The sequence below is a fragment of the Schistocerca piceifrons genome, chromosome 3, assembly GCF_021461385.2.
Source record: "Schistocerca piceifrons isolate TAMUIC-IGC-003096 chromosome 3, iqSchPice1.1, whole genome shotgun sequence".
Taxonomy (NCBI): Eukaryota; Metazoa; Arthropoda; class Insecta; order Orthoptera; family Acrididae; genus Schistocerca; species Schistocerca piceifrons.
In genome coordinates, this window is record NC_060140.1 from 145,542,295 (window position 1) to 145,557,507 (window position 15,213).

The 15,213-nt window shown below is 41.9% G+C and overlaps 1 protein-coding gene across 6 annotated transcripts in view; it reads left to right on the forward strand.

Annotated features, from left to right (window-relative positions):
- LOC124789286 (calcium-independent phospholipase A2-gamma-like) overlaps positions 1 to 15,213 on the forward strand; it is an 82,567-nt gene that overhangs the window by 20,622 nt on the left and 46,732 nt on the right. For all 6 annotated transcript variants that reach the window (XM_047256598.1, XM_047256592.1, XM_047256595.1 and 3 more), the window contains exons 3-6: positions 5,972 to 6,109; positions 7,235 to 7,389; positions 13,685 to 13,803; positions 13,883 to 14,088. In XM_047256598.1, coding sequence (XP_047112554.1) covers positions 5,972 to 6,109; positions 7,235 to 7,389; positions 13,685 to 13,803; positions 13,883 to 14,088 — 618 coding nt within the window. The remainder of the gene's footprint in view (positions 1 to 5,971; positions 6,110 to 7,234; positions 7,390 to 13,684; positions 13,804 to 13,882; positions 14,089 to 15,213) is intronic.

A 15,213-nucleotide genomic window follows, 5' to 3' on the forward strand; every position in this document is an offset into this window, starting at 1 on the left:
AAATAGTCTAGAACATCCAGGACACACTCCTCCAACTACAGCTTTTGGGGAAGGAGGTGGTTTTCTGCTGGGTTTCAGGGCATGTCGGCATTGCTGGGAACAAAAGGGCAGATCCCGCAGCCAAGGAGGCCTGTCTTGATTTGCAAGTATTTCAGTGCGCCATCCCCCTGCACGCACTCACCACACTATTGAGCTCACGAGTCATGCGTCGGTGGGAGGATGAGTGGTTGGAAATGACTGACAATAAGCTCCATTTAGTCAAGCCCACAATGCGAGTGTGGTACTTCTTTCCAGCCCCATACACAGGATGAGGTTCTCCTCACTTGTCTTCGGATAGGCGACAGTCCAATGACGCATGGCTTCCTGCTCCGGCGAGAAGACCCTCCAATGTGTGGTACTTGTGGCATCCAGCTCACTGTGTACCACGTTTTATTGGACTGCATTTTATTTTCTGACCAGCGGGCCGCAGCTGACTTAACGGCGGATATGCCATCTCTTTTAGGAAATACTCAAACAAATGTGGTTAAAGTTTTAAAGTTCTGTGACTTGTCCAATATTTTTACCAAGATTTTAGGGAGAGAGTCTTAATTTGTTCACAGGAAGACTGGCTTGCCCATATTTTACATAAGTGGCCAGCCAGTGACAATTTCCTGCGGCGTCCTTGACGCACCTTTCTCGTTTTCCTCACATTTTATTTTCTTATACAGCATTTTGCATCTTTTCCCGCTTTCTTTGCGTTTATGCTTCCATTTTACTAAGTTTGTCCACATTTGTTTCTTTTAATGTGTGTCAGGGCACTGATGACCTCGATCTCGATGTTGAGTGCCTGTAAGCCCCAACACACACACACACACACACACACACACACACACACACACACACACACACACACACACACACAGGGTAGTGCAGTGTGGCGACATAAGGATCCTAGGCACCGGGAAGTGTCTCAGTCATAGAGTCAGTTGGCGGTGGGCCAGAGGTGGTATTGGCTGGTGGTGTGTCAGACACAACATTGGGGCTGGCGTCGGTCAGTGGCACATCAGGAACATCGGAGGGGACCTTGTTGGCCTGCATAGTATTCGGTGTAGTGTTGATGGTGCTGTGACTGGGACTGGTGGCAGGTGGTGGAAACTCCACCTCGATGGTGCTGTTCTCACTGGCTGGAGAGGGCTCTAGGATGTAGGCCAGCTTGGGCCTGTCTATGGGGGCAGCTGTGACCCCATTCAGGCAAATGGAGAATGTCTTGTCTCCATGTACAAACACCAAGTGCGGGCCCAAATACTGAGGGCAGAGCGGTTGCTGGTAAGCTTCCAGCCAAAGCATGATGTTTGTGCATGCTGTGACGTCATGGTGGATGAAGGCTCACTATGATGGTGCGGAGGTGTTGGTTGCAGCTGGGCCACGAAGCCATGGAGCTGCTGCACAAAACCTGGGATGCTACTGTTAGTTGGGAGCAGCATCGCTTCCACAAAATCACCAGGAATGGCGAAGGACTATCCTTGTACCAGTCCGGTAGCAGAAGTTTCCAGGCCAGTTTTGTGTGCAATCCGCAGGCCTAGGCATACTGTGGGCAGGCCAGTGGACCATTCAGAAGAATAATTTGTGAGGACTGCTTTAAGTGTACTGTGGAACTGCTCCACAGTGCTGTTAGCTGCATGGTGGTAGCTGGTGGTATGGTGGAAACTGGAGCCTCAGGTAGCTGTTTGAGTGGAAGAGGGCCAAGGTGAATGGGAACTCGCAGTCTTTAGTGATGACACGTGGGCAATCAAAATGGGACACCCAGTTTCAAACAAAGGCTGCAGCCACAGTTTCAGCTGAAATGTCGGATATACAGTTGCCAGCAGATATCGATATCCATTGGAGGAGGATAGTGGAACAACAATGTTGAGATGAACGTGTGTGAACCAGTGGGGGGGGGGGGGGGGGGCAGGCGGACGCAGGGGAGTGAACGTGAACACAGTGTCCGACCTTTGTGTGCTATCATGTGACACAGGCCCAGTTTCTGCAGTCACACTGGATGCCCGGCAAGACAAAGCATTGTTTCATGAGAGTGGCAGAAGTGTGGATGCCGTGATGTGTGAGGCTGTGGACAATGTCAAATACTCGTTTTTGGGAGGCAGGAGGGAAGAAAGGGTGGGGGAGATCATCGGAACTGTCAGACTGTGAAGGATCCATAAGGATGTCACACCAGATGTTATGATCAGAGCTGGGTACGGATTTTAGCTGGAAGTTGAGGCCCAAGTCTGCATTTTGAAGGGAGTGGGCTAGTTCCGGATCCCCGTCTTTGAGCATTGGCCAGCTTATTGTAGTGTAAGGGTTGGGTGATGACACAAGAGTGGCTAAGGCAATCTGCTGCAATGTTACTATGTAGCCTAAATTGTCAAGGTGCAGTGGGCAGTGGTCTGTGAAGATAGTAAAGACGCATACTCGACTGAAGCTCGGAAATAGCAGATGGCTTTGTGGACTGTGAACAGCTCGCTGTCATATATGGTCCAGCGGCACTGTGTGTCGGATAGCTTGGACGAAAACAAGGTGATCGATTGCCAGACATTGTCCATGTATTGTTGCAGGATGGTCCCAATAGCCGTATGGCTCACATCTGCCACTATTGTGAAGGGGCCATTAGGGTGGATGGGGGACAACACAGAGCCACATTGGTGAGGTCCTGTTTTGTTTTTCTGAAGCTCTTGATCATGGCCTGGGGCCAACTGACCAGCTTGTTGCCTTTGTTTTTATCGCAACAGAGTGCTGTGATAAGGGACTCTTGGCTGGCAGCAGTGTCCTTAAGATGGCAGCGGAAAAGTTGACCGTGACCATGAAACTTCTGAGGCCTTTGAATGTAATAGGGTGTGGAAGGTATGCTACTGCTTGTACTGTCTCGAGGAGGAAGTGGGAAATGGCAGCAGAGACTAAGTGCCTGAGGCATTTGACCTCGCTCACCGAGAAAAAACATTTTGCCATGTTGAGGAAAAAATTTCGCGTAGGTGTTGGATGTTCAATAGGATCTCTGGAGTAGATGATATCATCTATGTAGGTGAAACACCTTGGTGTTCCCTGGAGGATGTTGTCCAAAATTCGCTATGTTTCTTCAGCATTGTAGACGCTGAATGTTGCGGACACTGAATGTGATGAATACACTCTTGAACAGATTGAAATGTTTGATTATGGCTGTTTTCTCAATGTCCGCTGAGGCAGCTGAGATTTGTGTGTAGGATTTACCACAGTCTATCTCAACTAAAGACAGTAGCTTCCAAGATAGCATTGTTGTAGATGCGGAGGAGTGGGACTGGATAGTGGTCAGCGATGGTTTGAGTGTTGAGTTTCCTTTTCTTGGGGGTGCGGTGAATAGCTGAAGAGCAGGTCATGCGGGGGCATGGTGTATGTGGAGGGGAGCAGGGAGAGGTGCAGGAGGGGAGCAGTGGTGCATGTTAAGGGAGGGCATGCATGGAGGGGTGTGGGGGGAGGGGGGAGGTGATGCATGTGGAGGGATAGTGTGTGTGTGGAGGGGTGCAGGAGGTGTGCAGAAGGCAAGGGGCAGGTGGGAATGCGAGCTGGATGCATCCGGCCGACCTAATGGGAACTGATTTCATGACCACGTGGGGTGTGCTAATCGGAATAATAAAAAAGAAAAGCCAGTGTTTTGATAGTGAGACTCGGCACTTTGGTTTAGAGGAGGTCGCCAAGGAATGTACGATTTAAGTTCCTTCCTATACTTGTAAGGGGCTATGTGCCTAAAAGGTGTGCTGATTAAGGAAAATGACAACAAATACTGGGATATTTTGGAAGATCCTTAAGGGCTGGTTCCAAGGTATTATTCGTAAAGATAATGACTACAGTAAAATTCAATGAATTAATACCACTTAATTAAGGAAGGCCCTTGCTCGGGTTGAAGTCTCTGGACAGGGCAGATCTTGAATGGCTTACAGCCTTTGTTCAGCCTTATCTGTCAGGAAAACCCACTTCAATGGCATGCTTGGTGGCAAAGGGTATGCCAAAACAGCCAGACGTGTACTAGCAATAAACCCACTTAGTACTCCAGGCCCGCACTGCACTTTGCTGTGCTATTTACACTCCACTCCACACAGTATTCCAATTGTTTATGCTGGGAGGACAAACCAGGCGTCCGGCATCAGTAGTCAGTAGAAGTACCACGAGGGGAGCAGCTTGGGAAGGTAGGGCAGAAAAATGCAGTAGCATTCCTCTTGTCAAAGGAATCATGACAGAACACTGACAATGAATGCGTAGTAAGAATTATGCTGTTCACGAATACCCCAACAAAATGCACCAGGCGATGATGCGAGCCAAGTGATGTGGCGCAAGTGGGCTGCCGAGAGCACGGCTGGGGGGCGTTGCTTCATCAGAGCAGGATAAGGGACTGGTCAAGCAGCGGTTCAGTGTGCGTGGTGTCTGGAAAGCGTGTCCATCATATTATTTCTCATCCTTTCTTGTTATGTTGATAGTTTTGCTTGCTTAACAATTGATTTTCTCTGGAGTCTGTAAACATCCTGGAAAAGTTGCAACTGACTGAAATTTCACTTCATTTTGTGAGGTGTACTGTAATTGCTCAATTTATAGAGAATGTACTGGCTGTGGAAAGTAGAAATAAAGTTTTCATTTCAATCTGTGACACTGTGTTTATCTACTACAGAGGTTTTAGGACAAGAATGTATTGCATTTAATATAAACAAAAAAGTTTTTGTGGAACAAGAAATAAAATGTTGATCATAACAAAATAGCTGCACAAGCGAGTTGTTTCAGACAGTGTGTATGTTCATAAAACCTATTTGACAACTACATATATGGAAGACAACATACCATACAGAAAGAAAATGGGAAAATGCAGAAAAGTCAAAGTGAATGGCAAACAGTAGAAAGAGGAAAAATAATAAAACAACAACAGAGGATGAAAAGGGTGTTGTTGTGACAGAGGCTGTGTTCTTTAGTAAGTTATCCCAGCTGCCATGGTCCTCCTTGCAAAGTTTTTTTTAGTGTTGATATTGTAAAAGGAGACTGAATATTTGCTATCAGACAGACAATTTATGTGCAGATGTGTTTGTCTTTCTACCTGTTTTATGCAGATTCCTATGTTCTAACTTTTTCTTTCTTTTATCTTTACTAGTATTTTCCTTTGTGCATTTCTTTTATTTCATAGTTTCCCATTTTCAAAGTGAAAGGATACTGGCCCCACCTCCATTAGGGATAAACATTAAAGGAGTTGTATAATTGCTCATTTGTCTTTGCCTTAGAGTTTCTCATAATTTTTACTACAGCTTTTTCTTTAAATTATTATATTCCTTTGTTTTTTCTGTCCTTCATGTATCTAGGTTGTCTTGTTTGATACAGTTTGTTGGTTAAATGGCAGGCTGTAAGTTTGTGTCATATATTTTCCTGTACCATTGGCATAAATAACTGCCCAATCATTAAGTAAAATGTGAACACTCCCTCCCCCCTGCCCTCCCCCCCCCCCCCCCCCCCCCCCGCCCTGTCCGTGTGACATAGTAAAGGGGCTCGGATGAGAAAAAAAAGGAGATATACATATATACAAATACTATGAGAAAAGCTGTTGTTTTTCCATTTGTATAATTTAAATACCCTTTCCTATTACAACCATTATGTGTTTTAATGTTCCACGAATGAATGTTGTTCGATGTGTGAAATGACTTACAGATATCCTTGTTGAATACACACTACTCATACACACATACATAATTATTGGAGTTTCTGGATTTAAAAATATTTAGTGATTTTTCCATCACTTTATTACTTTCTACCTCCTCAATGTTCACCATATTCCATCTAACTTTGTAAACAGGCACCCGTCATTCCAAGCTTACGAACTCTTAACTATCTGTATAGTAGTTTATTATTTTTGTATCTTATATTCTTTTCTGTCCATATCTTTGGGGCATTTTGCTTCTGATTTTCGAAAATCATTTGCTTCAACCAGAATTTCAAATTCTGTTTGCAGCCAAGCCTGAGATCTAGAACAAAACATGTGATTGCATCAATAAGCGCAGCCGAAAGTGAGCTATCGAGACATAAACGACTCGAAGATTTGACAAACCATTTAAATCAGTACCCAGAGGCCAAGCATCTAGTTATAAAGGTAATTCTCTCTCTCTCTCTCTCTGTTCTTTTTTTTCTGATTTTTGAATTTTTGTACTTCAATACAGAAGGCTTTACAAATTCATGAGGACTACATTTTATAAAACCTCGTGCTGAATTTGACACCATTTATAACTTCTTGTAAATCAATCATGCGGTTTAGTGTTGTTAATATAAGTTGATGTGTGATATTATTACATGTCTAAAAATACTCAAGAGCATAGTGTTCACCTAAGACTGTTGAAAATTCACCTTCAGTAATGTAGTCTATGATCGTGTGAAGTTGTTCATAAGTCTACTCCTTCACTAACATTTGTCAAGAGTTAGTATAGCCAGTCTTCAGGATAGCTTTATAGATTACATGTTTGTATACTCTCTGTTTTAGTGAAAATAATAAAGTCCACATTCACACAAAACGGGGGGGGGGGGGGGGCGGAGGAGGAGGAATCAAGTTACATGTAGATTGTTAAGTTCTGACTCAAAAAGTGAATAACACTAATTGGAAAAGATAAAGTCAGTGAGGATTCAGTTCAGGAATGTTATCAGCTATTTGTTGGAGAACAAGTAATTTATGAACTGTCTAGAATAATATTGAAATGCGCCTTCATCAGAATTACACACACACACACACACACAACTGTTTTCATAACACTGTCTAGAATAGTATTGCGTTTATAGATCATCTAGGCTGTAAATTTTCAGCATAACCAAAAGGTTGGTTTGAACACTGCAGTTTTACATTAGGCAAGGTCCTATTGGAGTTAGTGTGCTCTTTCTATCCCTTGACTTTTAAACTGATGTACCCAGCCAGTTACAGGGGGACCTACAGTTTGATGTGAACTATGTACCACAGCGTGATTCGACACATGTCACACATACAAATCTTTGCCAGAGATAAAGTATTAAGTTGTAGGAAAAATATACAGTGACCGACAAAAGATTAAACCCAAAACCTGTGCATTTGCAGACTAGACCTCTGCTTAACCATCAATATGCCCTTCATCTGCTTAATACTTGGAAATGTAGCACTTCCAAAGGGATCATATAACAGTAATGTTGTATAAACAGCAAACTTCATTAACTGTCTTCTATTTGTATGACATCTAATAAAACATATTTTACTTAGGAAGGAGGTATTGGAACCCTGTTACGTCTTCGTGCACAAACTAGAGATGAAAACACGCTTGCCACAGTTCGTGAAGCTCTTTCAATTTTGGGCTATGTCGATCCACCACCTGGTCGAGGAATCAGGATTTTATCAATTGACGGTGGAGGTATAAGGTAATGTTTTCACACATTTGCTATATATTTCTTGTACTTTTGTCACTAAGAGAAGGATATTTATGAAGTTCGGTGTGATTTATATATAAAGAATCAAATTTCTGGGACTGGAGCTGCAGAAATAGGATGTTTGTGTCATTAGTGGCTTTCATCTGTTAGTGTGTGACAACTAGAGTGTGTTCTGAAAGTTCTTGTAGAGTTGAAGGAATTCATGTGAAGTTGCTTTATGCTGCCCACACTTCACTGTAATTATGTATTTTGTATAGCAAAATAGCAGCAAACATGCAACTGTCTTAGTTTATATTGTTTCATAACAAGTATGACACCGTCCCTATGTATAGAACTGGCGAGTCACTTGTGGTAAGAACTTTATCTGCCATTTGCATTTTTGTGTGTGTTCCCTTCTCTTGAAACAGAAACAGTTTTCAATTTATTTTTGTGTACGCGGTGCTCAACATCTACTAAATATTTTGAAGTGGAACACCTGACGACTAGCGAGTTGCAATATAACTTCTCCATTCTCTGGTTGAGTGTAATTGAGACATACTGGCCAACTGTGGCAAGCCATTGCCACCATGTGCCATGAATCGTTCAACATTTGTATGCATACATCTATTATAGTTGGTACAGTTTATGAAACTGCAGTACACATACTCTGTATACACTGTCTACATGCTGCAGTTTGTTGACATGGAGTATAGACTAGATGGGGGAAACATTTCAAGGTCACCTCTTGAACATTTACCATATCAACGGTCAGTTTGTGATCAGGTGCATCATTCTGTTGGATGAGCTCTTTCATGATAATTAATGTTCATAGTTTCTGCTTCACTCTGTCAATTTTGCATAATAAGAGCCACTAACTATGTTGACATTTTAGAAATAGTCAACAAGATGATACACTATGAGTTTCAAAAAATTTTCACCGTCATATTTTCAATTGACAAAATGGTTTTTGCATTTTTTTTTTGTGCTCCATTGCCTCTCCCGACTCACTGCTTTACAGAAATTTTATTTCAGAGTTATAATGATGATCCACATTTCACCTGCAGTCACGTAATACTAAAAACACTGCCGATTTTGCTTCAGTTGTTTCAAACAAATTTTTAGTATATCATTCCTCAAGTGCATTTTATCTAGAGTTATCAGACATGATGCCTATCTTGCACTCAGCTTCTCTGGCACTAAACTACATGCAGAATATTATGTACTGGGTGATCAAAAAGTCAGTATAAATTTGAAAACTTAATAAACCACTGAATAATGTAGATAGAGAGGTAAAACTTGACACACATGCTTGGAATGACATGGTGTTTTATTAGAACCAAACAAAAAACAAAGTTCACAAAATGTCCGACAGATGGCACTGGACAGCAAAACGTCAGTGACTGCGCATGTATAAAAGGAGCTGTAGTGAAAGAGAGAATCAAATGCGCCAGCAGTCGCAGCATGTTGACGTTGCCTGAAAAGACGCTTTTAGTGAAGCTATATTATCAGAATGGGGAATGTGCTAGTTCAGCATTACAATCCTATCGCCATAGGAAGGGTATTCGAACAGGTAAAGGTCCGTTGACAAATGCAGCTGTGGCGAGAATGATTTCAAAGTTTGAAGCGACGGGTTGTTTAGACGATATACCCCATAGTGGCCGACCGAGCACAAGGCTGCTGAGACAGTTCAGGAAGAAATGGAGACTGTAGTGGGTTCGTCTATGCACGGGGAAGTCAGCGCTCGTGCAGTCGCACGTCGCACCAGCATTCCATACACTACTGTTTGGTTGGCACTTAGGCGCACCCTCTGATGCTATCCGTACAAAATCCATCGGCATCATGAACTGTTACCTGGTGATTTAGTGAAGCGGAGGGCATTTGTGGTGTGGGCGTTTCAAAAGATGACGGAAGAACACAATTGGTTGAGTAACGTGTTGTGGACCGACGAAGCTCATTTAACGCTCCGAGGGTCTGTTAACTCCCACAACTGCAGAATTTGGGCTACCGAAAATCCTAGAACTGTCGTGGAAACTCCATTGCATGATAAGAAAGTCACAGTATGGGTTGGATTTACCACATATGCCGTTATCGGGCCTTTTTTCTTCAAGGAAATGCGTGATTCTGGTTTTGTAACTGCTACCGTGAAAGGTGAGAGGTACGCCGATATGCTACAGAATCACATCATCTCCAGCCTGGCTGATAAACACCTGCTGGAACGTACAATGTTTATGCAGGATGGCGCTCCACCCCATATTGCTAGATGCATGAAAGATCTCTTGCGCGTGTCATTTGGTGATGATAGTGTGCTCAGCCGCCACTTTCGTCATGCTTGGCCTCCCATGTCCCCGGACTTCAGTCCGTGCGATTATTGGCTTTGGGGTTACCTGAAGTCACAAGTGTATCGTGATCGGCCGACATCTCTAGGGATGCTGAAAGACAACATCCGACGCCAATGCCTCTCCATAACTCCGGACATGCTTTACAGTGCTGTTCACAACATTATTCCTCGACTACAGCTATTGTTGAGGAATGATGGTGGACATATTGAGCATTTCCTGTAAACATCATTATCTTTGCTTTGTCTTACTTTGTTATGCTAATTATTGCTGTTCTGATCGATGAAGTGCCGTCTGTCGGACATTTTTTGTACTTTTGTATTTTTGTGGTTCTAATAAAACCTCATGTCATTCCAAGCATGTGTATCAATTTGTACCCCTCTGTCTACATTATTCCGTGATTTATTCAGTTTTCAAATTTAAACTGACTTTTTGATCACCCAGTATTTGTTTGTATCAGATGTCCATCGTCTCAACAATCTTATGGACAGAGTTGGGCAAAAGTTATTCGAATGATGAGTAACAAAGACAGATAAAAATTATTGTACATGAATTCAGATAAAAATATTTATTTGAAATATTATTCATTTCTGATAATAAAAACATTTGTTGGCCATCTATAAACAAAATACGTTAAGAGTAATAAATGAATTTGAAATTCAATGGCTCTTATTGCCCCAATTTTTGGTAACTTATATAATAATCTACCTCTTGTCGCTTTTAAATTAGTTTTCAGATTAACTCCCACACCCCACCCCCCCAGCCATATTGGCAGAAAGTTTATTTGATTTTGGAATACTTTTGATTTAGGCATATAGAAAAATACATTCTTCACATACAAAAGAGGTAGCCTTTATTTCACCATAAAGATATAAGACTTTAAATTTTATAGTCTTATTTGGTAAAATTTTTGGTGAATGACTTTGTAGTGACTACATATCAGCTTCACATCCCAAATCCCACACAGAATCGAAAAATTCATTTTCTTTTCCTGTCAGAACATTATTTGAAAAGCTACACCTGAGTTCTTTGAGATTTCTTTGGCTGTTATGTGTCTGTAGCTTATTGTAAACCTCCCCTTGATAATGGACAGTGATACAGGTGAACTACTGACTTTGAAATTGTGGATAAGTTTCTGCTGAAACCATTTGGTGTAGAAAGGCAAAAAAAGTCTACAAATCATCAGTTGACTCTTTCTTAATAGAAAGTTGCCTGTATGCTGCAGTATGTAGTCAGATTCAGTGTCTCTTATGAAATTTATCAGTCACAAAGCCTTACGTAATTACACAGATTTTTGTCGGATCAAGAAACTATTAAGGCTTGCAGCACAGAGCTTACTCTGAGTTAGTCCTTACATAATTTTAACTATCTTGGATGAGTTTGGACACCCAGTAGTATTCCACAAATTGTGACATTTTCGTGTAGGTTTGCAATCAACTTTGGCTAATACTGTTTTAGGAGAAGTTAGATTTAAAGCATGTTGGTGGTAGTAACTAGCAGATACTGAGTCCTTACTTTGTTTCCTCATTTTATAGCACTACAAATACAAGATAATTGTGTAATTGTATCAATGAGACAACCATATTTGGTAGTGTTAAGCAATGTTCGTGCAATTGAGGTAGGTATTGCAGATCAGAGTTTGTTGGCGCATTCTCATCTTTACGTACCTAGCAGGAGCGGGAGAGATGAAAGCATTGGCAAGAGCAGTGTCAGTTGAATTGGGTTGCACTGGTAGTGTGAACTGTTTAGTCACCGTGAAGGATTGTTACATTATGTTTGTTATGCTGTAAAGCAAATAAAGCTGTGCCTGACCCAAAGGTTGGTTTGAACAATGCAGTGCTTTATTTGGCATGTTCTGTTGGAGTTGGTATGACATTGCTTTCCTGAAAGCTCAGAACTGACTTACCCAGCCGGTTATGGGGGAACCTATAAAGGAACATTTTCCCAATTGTTAGAGGGGAAAGAAGTGGTCCCGAAACCAACGGGGGGTGGGATTGAACCCAGGCCATTAACTCAGTAGCCAAGAAATTATCCACTAAGCTACCAATGCACACTTCCTTACAAAGCCTTAATAAAGCATCAAACAGAAACTACACTGAACTGCAGGAACAAAAGCTGGTTATATGTGACCCAGTTCTTTTCAAGTTAAGGAAGAAAATGTGGTGGTATTCTACTTTATTTACTAGTTAAGTTATGAACAATAAATAACAAATAATTATTTGTAGTGACAGAGATAGAAAAACCTTTTTTCCGCCAACAATTTATTTATGGATAAAATTTCTTGAATAGTGTATTTATTGGAATCGTTATGTAGACAGAAATCTATATGAATTATGCCCGTCTCTGTTTAAGGACTTCATGTGGTCTGCCACTACACTTGCAAAATTTGAATTTCAGTTGTCTAATAATGAATGGTCTTAAGTACCTGCACAGCATTGCAATTTCCTTCAGCTGAGTTTTTAAGTGGAGCGCATACCATATTTCTTAAATGAGGTAGTATTATTAATGTAATATATTCCTTGTTAGCTATTTAAATGAAATGAGACACCCTAATCACGTAAGACAGTACCCAACAAACAACTGCTCGTTTCTGAGAATGCGTGGTTTGTGTAATTGGTAGTGCATTGCCACCAAAATTCAGAGATCTGGGTTTGAATCCTGTCCCAGCATACAGTTTTAACTAATCATGTGCAATCAAATATACCAATCATGTACTGGCACTTCAAATTTTGGAAAAAAGAAGACAAAAGAATTAAAAGAATAACTAACTCTAACAACTTGTCATACCTGTTAACAAACTTTTCTGCCTTAAATGTGAACATTGCAGGTTAGACTTGACAGAAACTGTTATCAGTATCAATTGAACTACAAATTACTGTAATCACTTACAGTGGTGGTGTCAAGCTACCTTAATTTGTAGCTTCAGTTCGAAATTTCTTGCTCTTTTGTAATAATTCCACTACATATCTTCCATCTTTGAGGATGCTCATCTACATCTACATCTATGTGATTACTGTGCTATTCACAATAAAGTGCCTGGCAAAGGGATCAATGAATTTTTTCACATTGTGCTGAGTGTGTCAGCAATTCTACTTTTGCATTATGATGGGACATTCTTACATCTGGAAATTTTCTGCAGAGTCAATCTGTGTGTCAAGCATGGTCTCAAATATGCATTCTGATTTTTTGCGGATGAAACAGTAATAGTTTCCAATATTCTAAGTGATGTACCATTATTTTTTCACTGTCAGGACTGTTTTTTTTTTTACTTTATCCTCACTCCAGATTTCTTGTGGCATCTCATTGGATGCAGTATATTGTATAGAAAATTTGATTGTTTTTTCGAGCTATATTTTCGTTTGATGACCTCCAGTTTCTCCTTCCAGTGCAGTTGAGTAGTGGATTAGGTTTTTCGTATTTTAACAGTTTGTATTGTGTTTTACCATTCTGAAAGCCTATGAAGAAATTATTTTTATAACTAGTATTATATCTGACACCAGGTGGTCCTATGCTTGGTTTGCTGTTCTTCTTGGCTCACTGTGCCCTTCTTTGACTGTTTTATAAATAAATAATTGTACAGTCTAATTCTCAAAAAAGTGAAAACAACAACCAGCCACAGTTAATAATGTTATTTATTAAGAACAAATAGTACTTTTACCTGTTTCAAACTGATGGGTTGGTCTTCCGAAGGCTGTACACATTTAACTACTGTGTAATGATGAACTTGTCAGTTTGAAACTGCTAACAGCGCATTGTTAACTGTAGCTGCTTGCTCTGATTGCTTTTTTCGTATGAATTAACCTGTATTTCACACAGCCAAAGGCTCATTGTCTCAATTTTCAACATATAGCATAAATGATTATAGTTATTACAGGTTTATATGCACCCATTTACGTCAGAGATGGAAAGATTACTTTTACACATGACATAATTGAAGCCCCACTAATGATCTTGTACCCCTTTTTTTTCAGAGGTGTTGTTGTGATAGAGATGCTCAAGAAACTAGAAGAACTTACTGGGAAAAGTGTATATGAATTGTTTGACTTCGTCTGTGGTGTCAGTACAGGTGCTATACTAGCTTGTGTTGTTGGTATGTATATAAGATAAGACTTTTTGATGTGTTTTTGCACTTGCTTCTACAGTTATTAATGGCTTTTTCTTGATTTTAGGTGCCCAAAGAAAACCATTAGATGAAGTGTCCACACTTTATAAAGAGCTAAGTACAGAAATCTTTACTCAAAATCCTATTTGGGGAACCAGCAGCTTAGTATGGTCTCACTCCTATTACAGTACTGAGTTGTGGGAGAAACTGCTGAAAAATTATATTGGAGATACACAGCTTATAAAGACCTCAAGAAGTCCCAATTGTCCAAAGGTATGTAGAAGATTAATGTGGCTTTATAAGAAAAATAAAAATTCTAAATAAATTGAACGTTCAAAATTTATTAATGTTGTTTCTTTTTATTTTCATATCTTACTGTCCCAGTCGAATAGGATTTGCATGTTATTCTCCTTAAAAACTACATACACTCCTGGAAATGGAAAAAAGAACACATTGACACCGGTGTGTCAGACCCACCATACTTGCTCCGGACACTGCGAGAGGGCTGTACAAGCAATGATCACACGCACGGCACAGTGGACACACCAGGAACCACGGTGTTGGCCGTCGAATGGCGCTAGCTGCGCAGCATTTCTGCACCGCCGCCGTCAGTGTCAGCCAGTTTGCCGTGGCATACGGAGCTCCATCGCAGTCTTTAACACTGGTAGCATGCCGCGACAGCATGGACGTGAACCGTATGTGCAGTTGACGGGCTTTGAGCGAGGGCGTATAGTGGGCATGCGGGAGGTCGGGTGGACGTACCGCCGAATTGCTCAACACGTGGGGCGTGAGGTCTCCACAGTACATCGATGTTGTCGCCTGTGGTCGGCGGAAGGTGCACGTGCCCGTCGACCTGGGACCGGACCGCAGCGACGCACGGATGCACGCCAAGACCGTAGGATCCTACGCAGTGCCGTAGGGGACCGCACCGCCACTTCCCAGCAAATTAGGGACACTGTTGTTCCTGGGGTATCGGCGAGGACCATTCGCAACCGTCTCCATGAAGCTGGGCTACGGTCCCGCACACCATTAGGCCGTCTTCCGCTCACGCCCCAACATCGTGCAGCCCGCCTCCAGTGATGTCGCGACAGGCGTGAATGGAGGGACGAATGGAGACGTGTCGTCTTCAGCGATGAGAGTCGCTTCTGCCTTGGTGCCAATGATGGTCGTATGCGTGTTTGGCGCCGTGCAGGTGAGCGCCACAATCAGGACTGCATACGACCGAGGCACACAGGGCCAACACCCGGCATCATGGTGTGGGGAGCGATCTCCTACACTGGCCGTACACCACTGGTGATCGTCGAGGGGACACTGAATAGTGCACGGTACATCCAAACCGTCATCGAACCCATCGTTCTACCATTCCTAGACCGGCAAGGGAACTTGCTGTTCCAACAG